Source organism: Paralichthys olivaceus, chromosome 15, assembly GCF_024713975.1.
Source record: "Paralichthys olivaceus isolate ysfri-2021 chromosome 15, ASM2471397v2, whole genome shotgun sequence".
In the NCBI taxonomy this organism is placed as follows: Eukaryota; Metazoa; Chordata; class Actinopteri; order Pleuronectiformes; family Paralichthyidae; genus Paralichthys; species Paralichthys olivaceus.
The window spans coordinates 13089814-13107631 of record NC_091107.1 but is presented as its reverse complement, the minus strand read 5'-3'; the positions used below and the strand labels follow the sequence as shown (position 1 = coordinate 13107631).

Sequence of the window (17818 nt, the reverse complement as noted above, 5' to 3'; positions counted from 1 at the left end):
AATTAGTCCACCCAAAAAAAATGTTTGGATGGAATATTGATTGCAGGTAGACTCTCCTAAAATATTTTTGTCATCAAGTTCAATAACTTTTTTTTGTTTGTTTTTGGTTTAGTTTTACAAAGAATTTAGCTATAGAAGAAAATTATATTACAGAAAATGTTAGGGCTCATTAAGTTTCCCTGCAGCAAACAGACTGAAGGATTCTTTTTTTAATAAATTGCTGAATGTTTCGTTGTTTTTGCTCGGAGTGTTTAGATGACTATTTAAGATGGATGGAATTAAGTAGAGACTTTCCCAGCGGGTACGATTACTGAACTGTTCATATCCTCCACTGTTTTCTCTGCTTTGGTGAACTCACTCTGTGTCACTAACGAAAGCAACGAGCTTCAGGAGGGTCGAACGCTCCCTAACCCAAATATTCCATTCCAATACATGTTCCTGTCGTTATCTTGTGATGTTAACAAGCTAATGTTGGTGGATGTTTCTGACAATGTGCTTAAAATTGCCATCAGTTAAAAAGATGAAACAAATATATCAGGAACCTCTCACAGTTTCAAAAAGTAATTGGATCAATACGCACACAAATTAGTTGGATGTTTTTTGGTCTTTTCGTGAAATTTGTTGACATTCATAAAAGCATATAAAATCTGCAGAATTATCCTTTGAGAAGGTCTATTTTAAAGAAAAATCTTTTTTTTAAAAAAAGGTCTTAATCTCCTCATTAAAATAAACTATCTTCCGACAAAACTGAAATGAAACAAAATGGTGTATTATCATGGGGTTGCATATTTTATACAAATTAAAAATATATTTTATATTATTTTAAACAGTAAATTGCTTTGTCTGGTTTTTCTTTATCTTCTTTAAGAAATTATCTCCGTCATTCTTTCAGTGCGAGAAGAGGAAGTGACGTCACTCCGGGTGGGCGGGACTGACTCTTTGTAACTCCAACGATCCAATAAGACGCTCGCTTGCTGAAATATGAAAATGGCGGCTCTCTGCTGTGAGTTTGGGGACCTGGTGCAAATCAAGAAACAGCTAATAACAGTGATATCGCTTTGTAAAGAAAGAGGACTTCTGCACAGCGGCAAGTGGTGAGCCTGACTGAGACTAACGAGTCATTATCCGCCTGTATCTCGGCTCTGTTATCCCGCGAATGGACTGTTAGCTGTCCGTTAGCTACGCTAGCCGTGCTGTTGACAAGTGTCGTTTTATCAATGTAGCTAAAGCTGCTTCCACAATAAATCTAAGAAGAGACGTTGAATGATTAATATTGTGTTCAGAGAGCTAAAGCAGTATGAGTTGAAACAGAACAGAACTCAGCTGCTAACTGTATTCACATGAATGTATAGTGATGGTGTCCTCCATGTACATAGTAGTTGTGTCTTATGCTGAACCCATTTTTATATTTCAGGGCTTCTGAGTTGGCCTTTGCTTTGGACCCTCTACCTAAAGATGAATTACCCCCATCTGCTCCCTTCACTGAGGTGTGTACACACTGTCAGGGGCCAAGGCTTTTTTCTGATTCTTTTTTTATTACCATTATATCACATTAAACCCACTCTTAGTAGTTTTACAGTTGGAATTCAAATTGTTGTGTGTACATGTGTGGATTCACATCGTCAGCTGAGTAGATGGTCCTTCACATGTGTTGATCGCAAACTCAAAACTCATTCTAGACTCTTTTGGGTGCATTCAAACCTGAACATAGTGTTTGCCACTTGTGAGAAGATCACTCAGGATGGATGTCAATATCAGGTCTGACTCATTAAAGATGATTAAGATTATTTTTTTTGTTCATTGTTTCTCCAAAATACAGGACGATGCTCAAGACCTAGATGCACTTACACTTGCTAAATCCTACTTTGACCTGAAAGAGTATGACCGTGCTGCTTACTTCCTGAAAGGCTGCTGCAGCCAGAAGGCTTATTTCCTTTATATGTATTCTCGCTATCTGGTAAGATTCTATACCTATCTGGTATGTCATATCGATATTCTTCAGATCTTTGTTTTCATTTCATCACAGGACTGCTTTTAGTTTGATTATAGTAAATGTGAACCATTTTAAAGTATCCTTTGTCTTCAGTCAGGTGAAAAGAAGAAGGACGATGAGACGGTGGACAGCCTGGGTGAGGTCTTTTCTTTTTTGTCTAATAAAAGAATTAAAGGTACATTTGTTGCCCTCTGACACTGAATTTTTATGTGTTTTTCTATGTGATTCCAGGCCCCCTGGAGAAGGGTCAGGTTCGCAATGAAGCCCTGCGAGAGCTGAGGGTTGAGCTCAGTAAGAAGCACAATGCCGGAGAGTTGGACGGCTTCACCTTGTACTTGTAAGAAGATTTCCAGTAAACCGTGCACACTTTTCCCCAGATTGGATACTTCTGATAAGCTGTATTATGTGTGCATTAATGTGTGTATGGATGACAGGTATGGGGTTGTGCTACGAAAGCTGGATCTGCTAAAGGAGGCTGTTGAAGTGTTTGTTGAGGCCATTCATGCACTTCCTCTTCACTGGGGAGCCTGGCTGGAGCTCAGTAACCTCGTCACCAATATTGAAATGGTAACTACAGCTTGTTTTTACACGTTTGTAGACATTTAACATATCATATCCCAAAATAAGTACTCAATACACAGCTTCATTGCATTCAAGCTAAAGTGTACATATCCAAACAGAACGTGAACCGTGTCAGGTACTTTAGAGGGAGTGAAATTATGCCATCAAACTTGCCCTGTGCTTTGATTTTCTCCACAGCTGAAGTCACTGTCTCTACCAGATTGCTGGATTAAAGACTTCTTCATGGCCCACATGTACACAGAGCTGCAGATGATCAAAGAAGCGTTACAGAAATACCAGAACCTCATCGAGGCTGGCTTTTCTAAGAGCACTTACATCATCTCCCAGATCGCTGTGGCCTACCACAACATCAGAGGTTCAACTTTTAACCTGTCTAATTGGACTCAAGGCTGTCAGAATCATGTTATTGGAGCAAGTTTAAGTCTTATAGCACTCTGCCTTCTTTCATTCCAGATATTGACCAAGCTTTGGCTCTGTTCAACGAGTTGCGGGACCAGGATCCCTATCGCATTGACAACATGGACACATTCTCCAACCTACTCTATGTTAAGGTGAGTTCACTGCTTGTAATGTCATTACCTGTTGATGAAGAAGTGTGTTTTGATGTAGTCCCATTGCTGTTTGACGTGGTGGTTACAGTCCAGATAATATGATTCAATGTGGATAAAATGCCTTTCATAAAGACGCCTGAGTGGGACAGATGCTTGCTGACAAAAGGGTTCACTACTACATCTTGATGTCTTTGACCTTTTAGATTACATAAGGGGTTCACTAGTTTTCAGCAGATGATCTGAGGGAAAGGGGCACTATTGAAAGAAAGTGTACTTATGTTCCTGATTATATGAATCTTTTCTAAAGAGCATGAAGCCAGAGTTGAGCTACTTGGCCCACAACCTGGTGGAGATTGACAAGTACAGAGTGGAGACGTGCTGTGTCATCGGTAAGTATTGAGCCAAACCGATCAAAAACCTCACTAAAGTGAATGGATGATTTGTTGAATCCACTTTATTTGGAAACAGTATTATAATTTCAATAATTGTTTCTTATTTATCTTTCAAAATATTAAACGTGTTTTACAAGTGATGATTTTAAAGGAATTAATATCTACATCTAAATTATTAACATAACTTAAGTAGACAGCAAAAGTTTTTTCACAAATTAAAAACAGTGGAGTCTTAAGTTATTGTGAACAAATCCAACTCATGTACATGTGTGAATAAATCACATGTCTCATCCCCAGGTAACTATTACAGCTTACGCTCTCAGCATGAGAAAGCAGCCCTGTACTTTCAGCGGGCCCTCAAACTGAACCCTCGCTGCCTTGGTGCCTGGACCCTCATGGGCCATGAATACATGGAAATGAAGAACACTTCAGCTGCCATTCAGGCCTACAGGTCAGGGTGAACATGCAGAGCAAAGAGAACCAAAATCTTTGTTGGAGATCTCAGAGATTTTACTTATTTCTAGATATTCTGTTAACGCAGGAGGTTTCAGATCTTCTGAATTGGCATTGTGAGCATTGTTTCATGTTTGTTGGTTTGTTTTTCACAGGCATGCTATTGAAGTGAACAAGCGTGACTACCGTGCCTGGTATGGCTTAGGTCAGACGTATGAAATCCTCAAGATGCCTTTTTACTGTTTGTACTATTATCGAAAGGCTCACCAGCTCAGGTATGGATATTGTGGAAGAGGATTTAAATTATGATGTTTCAGTTAATGAAACATTGTTTGAACCAAAATGTGGACAATTTATAAATCAAATAGTTGTCATTTGCTTTGACATACAATTATGCTCTGTTGTAGGCCGAATGACTCCCGCATGTTAGTTGCACTGGGTGAAAGCTACGAAAAACTGTCACAGCAAGTGGAAGCCAAGAAGGTTTGTATGTTGCAACTGTAAATGTACTTGGGTGTGTGTGATAAATTCACTAATGTTTCTGGCTTGTTTGATTTATGACATTTTGTATTACGTGTATTTGTTTAGTGTTACTGGAGAGCGTACTCTGTTGGAGATGTAGAGAAAATGGCTCTACTCAAATTAGCAAAGTAAGTGTCACCATATCCTGAGTTCAACGATTGAAGAACTTCAGTTTAACACATTGTGATTTAAACACAAAGAAATTTACATCACCTCCAATCTGCAGCATTTTTCCCCAGTTGTCATGACAACATTTATTTTGTTGAGAAACAGGTGCTAAATGTATATGCTCCTTATTCCTTTATTAGACTTCATGAACAGCTGAATGAGTCTGATGATGCTGCCCAGTGTTACATGCTTTACATCCAAGATATTTTCTCCTGTGGGGTAAGCTTCTTAAAGTCTCTGAATACATATGCACATATTATTTTTATTATAATATCACAATATCCATGTGTCCAAATACTTTAGGCAATGTATTGTATTTGTTTGGAAGCACTCTAATTCAAAGTAAATCTTGTCACGACAGGAACAACTGGAGCATGCTGAGGTGAGCACAGCCCTACGGTACCTGGGTCAATACTATTTCAAGAACAAACTCTATGATGAAGCATCCCTCTGCGCTCAGCGCTGCTGTGACTATAATGATGTAAGTGTACCTGTATAATTTGAGCTGATCCCTTTCCTAGCTGTAGTTGCAGTGAAGAGCAGTAACAAACTAACTGGTGTTGATGGTCATTCTTGTCTATAGGCTCGTGAAGAGGGAAAAGCTTTGTTGAGGCAGATCTCACAGGTCCGAGATCAGATTGAGACGCCCTCAGCAGATCTGTTTGCACCGCTCTCGAACAACAACACTCCAGTTAGGAGGGTGTCTCCTCTGAATCTCATCTCCTTCACACCTTGACACCCACCCTGCTCTTCACTGACCTTGAAACAGACAATTTGGGTTGATGGACTGTTGCAGGGATTTTCCTGTGTTTGTATACAAAATTGTTTATGGCATTAAAAATGCATTTGTTTATACAATTTGCAATCCTGATCACTTCACTCCAAATGTAACTCAATGCAGGTGACAGACTGGTTTAACAGATTTTTAAAGACACAGGCAGTTTTAGTTGAATTTATTGCCGTAATGATGGAAAAAAAAAAAGCACACAAAAGATCCATCACAGACATGTAGGGAAAAGAGCCATTGTGAACTATTAACATATACACATGTAAAACAAGAACACACAAACACATCATGCTTTGACTTTCAGTCACATGTCAACACCTCAGTACTGTATATATGTAAATAGTGAACTGTCACAGCTATGCAAAGACTTAGTTTTTTTAAGCAGACGGAAACACTGTAGTGAGTTAAAAGTAGATTTTAATACAGTTAACATTTCAATTAAAAAATTTCAGGGAACAAATTCTTTGACAAAAACTTTTTTTTAAAGTTTTTTTTCCCTGACTAATAAATTATGCTATCTAAATGTATTGTGAAAACTGAAAGAAACTCATAGTAAAGGCATGTGGAGGAATTGCAGAGAAGACAAAATACACAAATGTACTATCACCATACAGTCCACAACTATCACACTGCTCATGAAAGCCTCAATTGCCTAGGTACTCTGCTGCAACCTCATTTAAAGCACCATTTTACTGGCATGAACATTATAACTGCATTTGGCATAACAGTGAGTTAACTGCACTGCAAAGTGAGTATATATAGAAACAATATAAAACTACTATAAAGTTACCAGCATGTATGACTTGCATAATATAAAAATACGATTTCCTCTGAACGTTTGATGAGCTCAGTACTTCCCCCTGAGACTACGAGGGGTGGGGACCGGGCTGGGAGGTGGCGATTGCTGACGAGACCGCAAGATCCGCGAGTATGGGGTGACATTTCCCTCTTCACCAGCACGAGTGTTGTATTTACGCGTTGGAGTGCGTGTCGGAAACAGGGACTGGAAAAATGGTCGTTTCTGTGGAGGCCGGTTCTCAGCATTGATTGCTGCGGTGGCCCCACAGCCCTTCCTCTTACAGGATCCTTGTGCAGTGGCGGGAGAAAAACCACACGGGGGCAGCTGGGGCTGGATTGTGTGAATCTGGGCCAGGGTGTCTGCTTTCCGCCTCAAGTCGGCTTTGACCAGCGTCAGGCCATTCTGGAGCTCCACCAGGATCTGGTCCTAAGAAGGAGTCAGTGAAAAGGGTTAGACGAGACCACAGAGGAGGAAGTGAAGGTGAAGGGTAAGGTTGGAGGTGAGGTGACAGAGTGAAGCATAACCCAGCTCTTGAACATGCTTTTGCAGTTTTCACCTGGTGCAGATGTTAGAAACCTTGATTTAGTTTAAAAGCTGGCTGTGCATCACGATTGTTAACAAAGAGAGGAGAGGGAGAGAAAAACAAAGTATTTCAAATTGAGACTTGCACTTCAAGAAGATGCCGCTTTAATATTACTTTTAAAAACAGGCTAAAGAGAGCATCCATCATCAGAATCAACGTAAGGGCGAAATTGAATTATTGTCCAAACTCTACTCTAAGGGAAATTGTTCAGCTGTTGTGACAGGGACAACAGTATGTTGGGTTCAGCTGAGCTTCACCTACTATAACTTTATGTTTGAGGTAGAAAGAATAAATTTTAATATTTACAATATGAGATAGGTCTTTTTACACTAAAATGATATGTGAAACAGTTTATTTGATAAATTCAGTTTAGCTTGGAGTAACTTAAAGTATCACGAACAAAATAATGATTCTCAGTTTAAGAGCAACATTATTTATTAATGATTTTTTTCCTCCCACACAACACCCTATTAAATTAACTAATATAATAACATAAATTACAATATACAGCATTTTACCATGCATGTGTGCTTTTACCTGTTTGGCAAGGGTCTCATCTGCAGCATTTAAGGCCTGACGCAGTCGTTCCCCCCCTGTGTTGCGACAGCAGGCTCGTTCAGCAGACTGGAGGTCCACCCCCAGCCTCTGCAGATCCAGACGCAGCTGACGCAGGTTCTGTTTGGAAGAAGTAAGAAAATTCATACTTTATAAAAAGGTGTAGACTCCCATGGAGCAAAAAAAACTGCATCTGTGTTGGTGCAGCTGTGACTGACCCGCTGACCCTCCTCGAGCTTGCGGTCAGCAGCACCAGTATGGGTCCCTGTTGAGCCCGGCACTTCCATCTGCATCTTAAGCTTTGTCAGCTCTGCATCGGCAAACAACAAGACAGTGAATTACTATCACCACTTCTAACACCAACACATAATCCGATCTGACTTCGAGTCAGAATCTACCTTGCGTCTTGGTGAACAGCTCAACTCGGCACTGGTGGAGGTCGGCCTGCAGCTTGTTATGTTCTGTCTGAGTTGTGAGGCGCCGAGAACGCCGAGGCCCGCCTTCCTCTGGCACCGACTCAGACACTGATTCACTTTCCTGTTTTTTCTCCAGGGCAGCAGACAAAGCTTCAATCGCCTGGTCACGCTCCTGAGAGAAATGATAAAAAGAAAAACTTGAGCACATACATCTTACTGCACAGTTACAGCATTAGAAATAATGCATTCAGGAAATATTTCAGTAAAGTTAAGTGCAGATTTTACAGATTGTGTATCAAAAACACTCCTGGAAACTGAAATAAGCTCATCACAAAGTCTCTCACCATCAGCTCCTCACTGTAGAATTTCTTCAAATGTTTCTGCAGGTTAGTTATCTTGTCCTCGTACCGCTCTTCAATCAGAGCCCTCTCTGCCTCTAAGGTTTCACTAGAAGATAAAACGACATCAAAACTTAGCATCTGTATTCATCAAAGTTTTCTAATCATCTGAATGTAACAACTCCCTGTAGAGTGGATTTTTTTTTACTAAATCATATAAATTCCATGTTTCATATCTTAAACATTGTTGGAAATAGACATAATTAAAAATGCACCCTAAACATTTTGAGTGACACACTCACCTGAAGCCATCCTGCATCCCAGTGATGACCTCCATCATCTCAGAGACCACTTGCTCCCTCACATTTGCTTCAAGAGCTTCTTTCTCTTCCCGCTGGCGCTGCACCTCTCTCTTCAGAACATCAATGGCCTGCAGTAACGCCTAAACAAGGTAGAGTCGGCTGTTACAAACAGGGGCCTCGTCTCTTTGAACCTCCTAAAAACATGCCCTCTAAACATTCACTGCATTATTTCTCGTTTTAGCTGATCTTAACAGCATCATGTCGGTGTTCATTGAAATACACAGAACTGTTAAAAACCTTGACTGCAATATTTGTATTATTTTGTTAATGAAAAGGTGCTGCAAAGAAAATTAGTTTTACAAAATGGTTGCAGGGATAATGAATATTGATCTCTTGTACAATGACAGAGGATGTTACCTCAGTATTCAACATGGTGATATCTCCATCTTCAGCGTCACTCTCATCCTCATCCTCTTCCAGCACCGTGCTTTCGTTACCATGTCCTGTTGGCTCGCGCAGCAGAGACAGGATGTAGGCCACTCTGGTCTTTGTGGATGGGCCGTGAACCAGCTGAAATTATGAATAAGGTATATTTTAATTCTTCTTTGGTCTTATTACTAACTCTGATGTAAGATGTACAAGAGTGTTTCCTACTTGGGTAGCGATAGCAGAGAATTTGAGGGCTTGGAGGGTCTCGTCATAGATGGAGGCACATGGGTTGATGTTGACCACCATGCTGGAGGTTCCTCGACCACAGAAGAAACCCTGCAGCACCCGGGTCATTTTACTGTCCCTGAAGGGCACCACTTGAGGAGGCCGTGATCTGTATATACAGTAGCACAATACATTTCTCTCAAACAGCTCAAGATGTACTACATCACCACCACAGAACTTTTATAGGTCAAGCACAAGCACGTACTTGTTGTTCTGGTTGTTCCTCAGAGCAGCAATACAGCGTCCCAGTGTTAAAAGGGAGGTGTTGATGTTGTTGGCCTCCTTCATCCTCTCGCCGTTACGCTGCTCTTTACAGCGTTCAGAGCCAGCCAGATCACACACGGTCAGTCTAAAGAGGAGACAGAGCACTGTTTAATCATCTTTATAAACCAAAATTCAGGAAAGCAGGATTTCTGCATGGTTCACACATTCAATACTTGTAGGCACTGTAATACCAAATAGAATGCAATTTAAAAATGTATTGCAACCTAATGAAAACAGTGATTAGACCTGGTATTATTTATTTCAAGTGTATTAGTCAGTTTTGTCAGTGCTGCAATAATCAATCTTCATGACCTCAGCAAGCAGCAGGAAATGGTGAATTTTGCATTTAAGTGCACACAATAGTAACAGTGTTTTGGAGACAAGGGACATACTGTACATACATTCCTATAACTGATGATACCCCCTTGTGGCAGACTAGAAGATATATTTAAGACCTTAGCTGTTTTGACTTGAAATAGGCAAAAGTCAATAATTTTTTATATCTGCAAATACCATGTAAAGTGTAGGTATATTTGAGTAGGTAAAAATAAGGCGACATACTCGCTGACGTGCATGGCCTGGCCTGTAACTGCCTCTGGGCGGATGTGCAGGACACGGATGGAGAAGATGCTGTGGCTGTGTAGGTGATAAATTTAGGATTAGAGAGTTGAACAAGTCCGACAAAATAAATCAAAATAATGTTTTTCAGGCAACTGTTAACACAATGTACCTGCGGCTTGAATTCTGGTTTAGGTGAGTGCTGGCGAAGCTCTGGTTGCGACGTCCGGCCCTCAGAATCTTCCACGCTTCCTCGGCACTGCGGACCTGGATCCAGGTGAGATCTGACATAACAAGAGGAAGAAAAAAACATTCATATTTGCAAGATAAAAAGTCAAAGTTACAACAAAGCAAACATACTAACATCATACAAAAGAAGTATTTTCATCATCTTTTCCATGGTTTTGTTTAACATTTCTTGCAGTGTACGATAGATCAGAGCAAAGAAGTTGAAAGAGCTTTACCAGGTTTAATCTGATGTATACAAGAGCAATTCAGTTTTATTTACTACTTATCTTTCACGTGAATGAGTCAGTGTTACCTTTCACATAAGGGTTTCCCTGCTTGTCGTCACTGAGCCGCAGTGTGACTCTCTTTCTGGGCTGCAGGGAGGGCGACACATCCAGCAGATCATAGAGGAACTCATTGTAGATCTCATAAAAGGAAACCCAAATGGAGAAAAGCACGCCTTCCTCCAGGTCGTCCCCTCCAGTGTGCGAAAGGCTGTCGGGCTCCAGACACACACTGTCTGTGTCTGCAGAAAGTCAAAGATCAGTTTTAAAACATAAATGCTTTCAGGATCTAACCTGACAGTATCAGTATACAAATGCACACATAATAACCTGCTGGCTAATGTTAGTTCAATTTAGTTAACTATGTGTGTGTGTGTGTGTGGGCCCCAGGCTGCTCACATACACAACATATCGGAGAAACAACAGATAAACTACGAGCTCGGCTAAAAACTGCAGTTCTCTATCTGAATGTGATGGACTTTCATTACATGTTTCCACAGTTGGCTTGTGATCCTATCCTTGCATTCAAATGATTTGTTGTACTTGGGTGAGTCTATTGTCAACATGGACTCTTCTGAAGTGCAACCACCCTTTTAAAAATTGAGTTCTCCCTGTCATTATCACTGAGCCTGTGAGTGTGTGTGTTTCATAGTGCTGTAGCGTGTGAAAGCTGCCTTCACTCTGAACACAGGCTCTGAAAAACAGATCTTTCTTCCTTTTAATCTTCTTAACAATGACAAAAAGGTAATTTGGTGAATCCATAACCTAAGAGCGTATCTATACCACACTCCATTTAATACCTGGTTATCGTGCCCACCCCTGTGGGCTGTCATTTAGTTGGTTCTGGTTTATAATGTGAATTTAGATTCATACTAAATGGATGTGAATTTTAAGTATGCTCAACACGATACTCCACCCTTCCTCCTCACCTTCCAGCAAGCTGGCCATTTGACTAGTAGAGGAGATGCCACCAATGCCGCTGTCCCCGTTTGTTGTGGTGCCACCTCGACGAGAAATCAGACTCTCATCCTGTAACACACAAGGGGAGAATATCAGCTCCGGTGAAAAGATGCTCCTTGAAAGAACTGAGAAATATCAATACTCTAGACTCAAGTCCCATTAAATGGCATTGACATTTTATTTAGGTTCAAATTTATCTCCTAAATGACATTGAACTGTTAGAGTGACACATGAGATCTCACTCTGACAGAAAGATTAACTTAACAAATACAACTTCTTTTGTTGTTTTCAGGCTTAAAACAATCAAAGCTGTGCCCACTGCAGTTTAGTTGACATTGAATTGGAAGGATTTTTTTCTATGCCAAAGATCGGGATGATATGTTGAAAATTAAACTTTGCAATAGGAGACAATGTATTATGGGACAGAAATATACAAAAGTTCATTATTAACACATATCTTGTCATAAAGCTATAGACACTGTCTTAACAGTTTGTTCAGTTTACCTCTTTGAGCAGAGAGTTTCTGCGGATTTCCTCCACCCTGACCTCACTGGGTTCGAGCTGTCTCACACTCTGATACATGACAGGCTTCAGGTCCATGGCACTGTAGAGGCGACCCTGCAGTTTCCTGAAGAGAGACGCTAAAGCTCGGGGCAGGAGGCCTGACTCTCGACCACTGCCTGTGAGTCAAAGTACAAACAAACATGTTTTATAGAGCTGTAAACAATAACATTGTAATCATACCTGGGCTTTATTAGCAAAATCTTACCCTGAATGGTGTACGTCTTCCCAGAATTGGTGACACCATAAGTGTAAAGGAGTCTGTTTTCTCCTTGAAGCACGTCTTTCACCATCTTCTTCATTGTGCTCTCATAAAACTGCTGCTGTGTGGTCTCTGCACCAAAGATCTATGAAAGAGGGATTTTTTCTTTTTAAGAATGTGATCTATAAAATTGAACATGGACATTACACAGGCCTTCTCCTAGATAATTAACTACACTGGTTGCTATTCAAACTCATAAGCCCACATTTACCGTCAATGTTTTCAATGCTGCTAATGAAAGACCTGTTTAGATTATTATTCACTTCCATGAAGGTAATTCTCCCACCAGCACCACTGTTTCTCTCCTTTTTTAAAAACAGAATAAGTATAATTTCAAATCCACAGCAGGTGTTATGTACATTATATAAACACAAAGCGCAGGTGTACCTTAGAGAAACTGAACTTGTGCATGCTCTGGGTGATGCCTCTCTCTGCAGTCCTCATGTTCTGAGACTCCTTTGGAGCTTTGAGCAGCAGAGTCTCTTCATCTTGGACAGCCACACAACCCTGAAATGAGTTAACATTGAGCACAGTGAACCATGCCATCACCAATGGATGTACTTTATTTACAAAAAGCTATAAGTATATCATTTAGAACACGTGCAATATAACTGCAGTTATTGTGCGACTGTAGAAAAGTCTCACCTGTTCTTCTCCCCTCTCTCTCTCCACCTCAGTAAGAGGTCGAATCCGCAGGTAAACCTTCACCCTGTCTGCATTTCCTTCATCACCACTTCCTTGTCTCCCTAATCCAGATTTCACTGATAGTTTCTAGACACACACATTTAAAACATCAAATGGCATTTTTATAACATTTGTATTGTCTCGATGTTCCCATTCATTGAGCCCGTGAATGGCATGACAACGACAGCAAGTAAAAGTACAAATTTCAAACATGAAATGTAAACACTACATTGCAGTCACAGTGTCAACACTCACCGGTTCTACAATGGACGGCCGGAGATCAAGGCCAGGGGAAATCAGCGAGAGCTCAGGAAGACGTGGTCGTGCCAGGCCTCCAAACTCTGCTGCCGTCGACTCAAACACAGCCACTTCCTCCTCCTCATCGAAGGGGCACCCACATGGGGAGGACAAAGACAGTGCCATGCTTACCTGTTGGAAGTAAACAGATCATTAGGAAGAGAAGATAACAAACATACAGTGCAACATACAAGTATTCAGACAACCCTCACCCGATGTTTTCACACCTGTCTGTCTGTTGGCTTGTTTGTTGTAAGCAAGATTACACAGAAGCAACTGAACGGATTTTCATGGAACGTAGTGGAAGGATGCCACATTGGTCAAGGTAAGCCAAAAACATTTTTTTATGGATCAAGGATTATTTTTCCACTTTCATTTACATTGTGAGAATCGGGCATATTCAGGGAACTGATATCTTAGAGAGTGTGAAATTAGTTTTTTTTACTATAAGGTGACTGATGTGCCTTGGCGGAGGCATTTACTACAGACTACCACTCACATTATTATTATTATCATGTTGCAGAAGAACATTTTCCCTATCAATTAAAACTCAATACACCATTAAGAGGAAGTGGAAACAGCATTGTATAGAAAGCATTGCCAATTCATTAAAAAGAAAAAACTTAAATGTCAACTGATTGGGGACAGTAGAAACTTCTTGAAGAGCATAAACATCGAAATTAAATATCATGACTCGTTTCCTCCAGACATGAAGTTTGTCCTTTTTTGGCTTTCTTGTCTTCATGGAAGTTTCTCCCACCCCCCACACAGGAGGAGCTCAGCCAGAGTCACGTCTGTTACCGAGCTCTCTCTTAAAGCTCTGTCGAAACTGTTGCTACGCAGATGAGAACGAAAAACATTTGTCATCTAAAATAATCTTCGAATGATGTTGAAGTGTAGAAGCTTTAACTCCAATATTCTTCAGGCAGCACCTCCCTGGAGGACGTGAAAATGAGGGTGTGCCATGACACAAACTGAGAAAACACACAAAAGCCCTCGGTATCCTTCTGAGTCAAACAATACCTGCTCGAGCAGTTCTTCAGGAACGTGGTTTCGCGGGGCTATAGCATGTCGTGACAGGTTTTTTTTTTTTTTAGCTTTGCTGCAGTTTAATCTTAAAATTGAAATGAACAGAAACATTAATGAAACTGAAGCAAAGAGTTCACTTTAGATGCAACCGCGTTGCTGCGTGCAGGCTAACCTCCTCTCAGCTACTGGAAACATATGATGCAGAGAGGAGTCACACGTGTCAACACGGTATTAAGAGCGTGAAAACGTGAAGTAAGGTTGTAAATGAACTAATACGAGAAGCTGGAGCCAAAGCAAACAAACACGGACACAACAAAAGCATTTGATATAGTTCTGATACTGTGATTACAGCTTTATTGTTGTTTAGCATGTAGCAGAGGTTGATTCAACTTACCTCGAAGCCTTCAGAGTGCGAGGAGCGCCGGGTGTCCTGTTTCTAAATGTTCGTAAGTTCGTGAGTGACAGTGAAGAAACAGAAGAACTGAATCAATCCCAGTGAGCCAGTTCCCCTGTGATCCGGAGTTTGAGCATCAGCTGAGCTTCACCCGACTGAGTTTGGTTTTTGAACAATGCGCTTCCCCTGCAGGGCAAGTCGGTGATTGGCTAAGGCTGCGCGCGCTCTCTGCCTCCTGATTGGCTGTCACGGCTTTAACGGTGCGGTATGTAAACTATGTCCTCGTCAAACCACGACGCCTCTCATGAGTTCCTATCACGTGCTGTATATAAAACTGGCATTTTGTGAAAACGTGTGACATAGTGTGGATGTAGAAATATGTTGACGAGGTTCTCACAAGGGGAAAGAAAGAAAGATGGAAGAAGGAGCAGATGAGACTGTCTTTTCATGTTTATTTGATATATATATTTATGGGTGCCTTGCCAGCTGGGGGCTCCGCCCCCAGCTGGCAATGCATTGCATGGGGCGAAGCCCCATGCAATGCATTGCCACTTATATTATTATTCCTCGAACATTTTGCGTTTATTTTTCTTAGTTCTTCTTCCGTAAATTTTCGTCCCGCTACTCCTCCCACAGATTTCATCGCACATACTCGAGACCTATAAAAAAAACATGCGGAAATACGTCGAATCCTGTGCTATGACTTTTCTAAGAATTTCGTCCAATAATTCGCTCAAAAATCGCGAAAACGTGGCCAAAATCGACGAATGGGACTCAAGGTCTCTCGCCCTAAAGAGAGAATCGGCCAAAACGGGCGTTTTTCAGCCACTTTTTCTCTGTTTAAACACTTCTCCTAGCCACAAACGGAGTCCGACAGACATGATTTTTACATCTGGTGAAAGTAGAGTTTGTTTCCTACGCACACGTGCCACTCTGACATCTCTCGGTCCAGTAGTTTAGGCTGAGTCAATTTACCGAGAAATCTTTTCCGGTCTCACCTCTCCATTGACTCCCATGTTAATTTTTGGAAAAAAGTCCGAAAAGGAGAAATACGAAGAAAAATTTCTAACTCGCTCCCACGGTCTCATTTCTGAACCCTTTCTCGCCAAAACATATCTGTACGTTCGTGGAAGTCTTGGGATTCTCACAATGTTTTCATTTCTTAGATAGGACCTATAGTTTTTGAGTTACAAGCATTTGTTTGAAGAGTGGCGCTAGAGCAGCGCCCTCTACCGTTTTCATTGACTTCAATGGAGATCTCCAAAAAAGATTCCTGATGAGAAAACTAAATTTCTAAATCGCTCTTACGGTCTCATTTCTTAACTCTTATTAAATATAAACATATGTGGACGTCGGCCAAAGTCTTGTGATTCTCACAATGTGTTCATTTCTCAGATACGACTTATAGATTTTGAGTTAGAAGCTTTTGTTTGAGGGTTGGTCTGAAACCAGTTTTTGTCTCCAAAGTGTGCGCGCAGCAGGTGTTCCTCATCTAATCAGTGAGTAACCATAGCAACCCCATAGACTGTCAGAGGTCAAGTCTCCTCTATAAATTTACTAGATTCAAAGTTTTTGCCACCATCCGCTTTGGCCCAGTGGTTAAGGCACTCGGATCATGTGACGTGAGTCTGGGTTCGAATCCGGGTGTGGCTGGTGGTTTTTGCTAAATTTTGGAGCATATAAATAAAAGTAAAAATAAGCCCCCCCACCCCCTCCATAGTAACTGGATATTACCAGGAACATGTAATGGGCCTTTATTTTGAAAATAAGCCCCCCCCCATTATAATAGAATGTTACTAGGAAGTCTATACAGAGCCTTTATTTTGAATATAAAAATAAACAACCCTCCCCCATTGTAATAGAATGTCACAAGGAAGACTGTACAAAGCCTTTATTTTGAAAATAAGCCCCCCCACCCCCCCATATTACAAGGAAACATGTACAGAGCCTATGTTTGAGTGTATAAATAAGCCCCCCCACCCCCCCCCCCATAGTAACTGGATATTACCAGGAAACAGGTAATGAGCCTTTATTTTGAAAATAGCCCCACCCATTGTAATAGAATGTTACCAGGAAGTCTGTACAGAGCCTTTATTTTGAAATAAGCCCCCCCATAGTAATAGAATGCTACCAGGAAAGCTGTACAGAGCCTGGTTTTTCAAAATAAAACCCCCAGATGGTTACAGGATGTTCCTAGGAAGAGTAAAAAAAAGCTAGAACTTCAAAATAAAATCCCCAGATTGTTAAGGAATGCTTCTCAGAAGCCTAAAAAAAGCTGGACTTTCAAAATAAAATGCCCAAATAGTTACAGGATGTTCCCAGGGAGCCGGAAAAAGAGTGGACTTTCAAAATAAAACTCCCAAATAGTAACAGAATGTTCCCAGGAAGCCTGAAAGACGCTGGATTTTCAAAATGAAACCCCCAAATAGTTACAGAATGTTTCCAGGAAGCCTGAAAGACACTCGATTTTCAAAATAAACCCCCCAGGTGGTTACAGGATGTTCCCAGGGAGCCGGAAAAAGAGTGGACTTTCAAAATAAAATCCCCAGATTGTTAAGGAATGTTTCTAAGAAGCCTAAAAAAAGCTGGACTTTCAAAATAAAATGCCCAAATAGTTATAGAATGTTCCCAGGAAGCCTGAAAGACGCTGGATTTTCAAAATAAAACCCCCAAATAGTTACAGAATGTTTCCAGGAAGCCTGAAAGTTGCTGGATTTTCAAAATAAACCCCCCAGATGGTTACAGAATATTCCCAGGAAGCCTGAAAGATGCTGGATTTTCAAAATAAAACCCCCAAATAGTTACAGAATGTTTCCAGGAAGCCTGAAAGACACTGTATTTTCAAAATAAAACTCCCAAATAGTTACAGAATGTTCACCAGGAAGCCTAAGAGATGCTAGATTTTCAAAATAAAGTCCCCAGATCGTTAAGGGATGTTCCTAAGAAGCCCAAAAAAGTCTGGACTTTCAAAATAAAATCCACAAATAGTTACAGAATGTTCCCAGGAAGCCTGAAAGTGGCTGAATTTTTAAGATTAAATGCCATGGATGGTGATCAGACCTTATAACATGGTTTCTCTCTGTCTCTGAAATTGGTACAGTCTCTCTGTCACCGACCTGGATTCATGCATGATTATAAAATC

The 17818-nt window shown here is 40.8% G+C and overlaps 2 protein-coding genes across 3 annotated transcripts; one reads left to right on the top strand and one right to left on the bottom strand.

Annotated features, from left to right (window-relative positions):
* Window positions 1-935: 935 nt before the first annotated feature.
* On the top strand, window positions 936-5519 carry cdc23 (CDC23 (cell division cycle 23, yeast, homolog)). The gene is made up of 16 exons (XM_020085827.2): window positions 936-1094; window positions 1415-1487; window positions 1820-1957; window positions 2087-2129; window positions 2225-2330; window positions 2428-2560; window positions 2753-2930; window positions 3029-3126; window positions 3434-3515; window positions 3816-3969; window positions 4127-4246; window positions 4379-4454; window positions 4560-4621; window positions 4802-4880; window positions 5023-5142; window positions 5245-5519. Exons 1-16 carry the CDS (start codon window positions 982-984, stop codon window positions 5395-5397), a joined length of 1728 nt encoding a protein of 575 aa, XP_019941386.1. The 5' UTR covers window positions 936-981; the 3' UTR covers window positions 5398-5519.
* An 80-nt stretch (window positions 5520-5599) lies between these two features.
* On the bottom strand, window positions 5600-14890 carry kif20a (kinesin family member 20A). 2 transcript variants are annotated; one of them, XM_020085825.2, is made up of 20 exons: window positions 14677-14890; window positions 13212-13385; window positions 12918-13043; window positions 12660-12779; window positions 12219-12357; window positions 11954-12129; window positions 11419-11518; window positions 10519-10731; window positions 10150-10261; window positions 9981-10055; window positions 9361-9504; window positions 9096-9264; window positions 8859-9011; window positions 8442-8581; window positions 8146-8248; window positions 7784-7973; window positions 7604-7695; window positions 7368-7505; window positions 6804-6845; window positions 5600-6673 (listed from the first exon to the last, which is right to left on the bottom strand). In XM_020085825.2, the coding sequence occupies exons 2-19, from the start codon at window positions 13377-13379 to the stop codon at window positions 6816-6818; spliced, it is 2388 nt and encodes a 795-aa protein (XP_019941384.2). In that variant the 5' UTR covers window positions 13380-13385; window positions 14677-14890; the 3' UTR covers window positions 5600-6673; window positions 6804-6815. The 2 variants fall into 2 exon arrangements, with proteins under 2 accessions (XP_019941384.2, XP_019941383.2); XM_020085824.2 differs by lacking the exon at window positions 6804-6845.
* Window positions 14891-17818: the final 2928 nt, after the last annotated feature.

Bases quoted from the DNA above. Each gene is read 5' to 3' on its own strand.
- kif20a (XM_020085824.2), bottom strand. From the start codon at position 13,379: ATGGCACTGTCTTTGTCCTCCCCATGTGGGTGCCCCTTCGATGAGGAG. The intron at 10,056-10,149 runs GTACATTGTGTT...TCACCTACACAG, and splicing joins AACCAGAATTCAAGCCGCAG to CCACAGCATCTTCTCCATCC. The intron at 7,506-7,603 runs GTCAGTCACAGC...TCTTCCAAACAG, and splicing joins AGCTCGAGGAGGGTCAGCGG to AACCTGCGTCAGCTGCGTCT.
- cdc23 (XM_020085827.2), top strand. From the start codon at position 982: ATGAAAATGGCGGCTCTCTGCTGTGAGTTTGGGGACCTGGTGCAAATC. The intron at 1,095-1,414 runs GTGAGCCTGACT...TTTATATTTCAG, and splicing joins CTTCTGCACAGCGGCAAGTG to GGCTTCTGAGTTGGCCTTTG. The intron at 2,561-2,752 runs GTAACTACAGCT...TTTTCTCCACAG, and splicing joins TCGTCACCAATATTGAAATG to CTGAAGTCACTGTCTCTACC.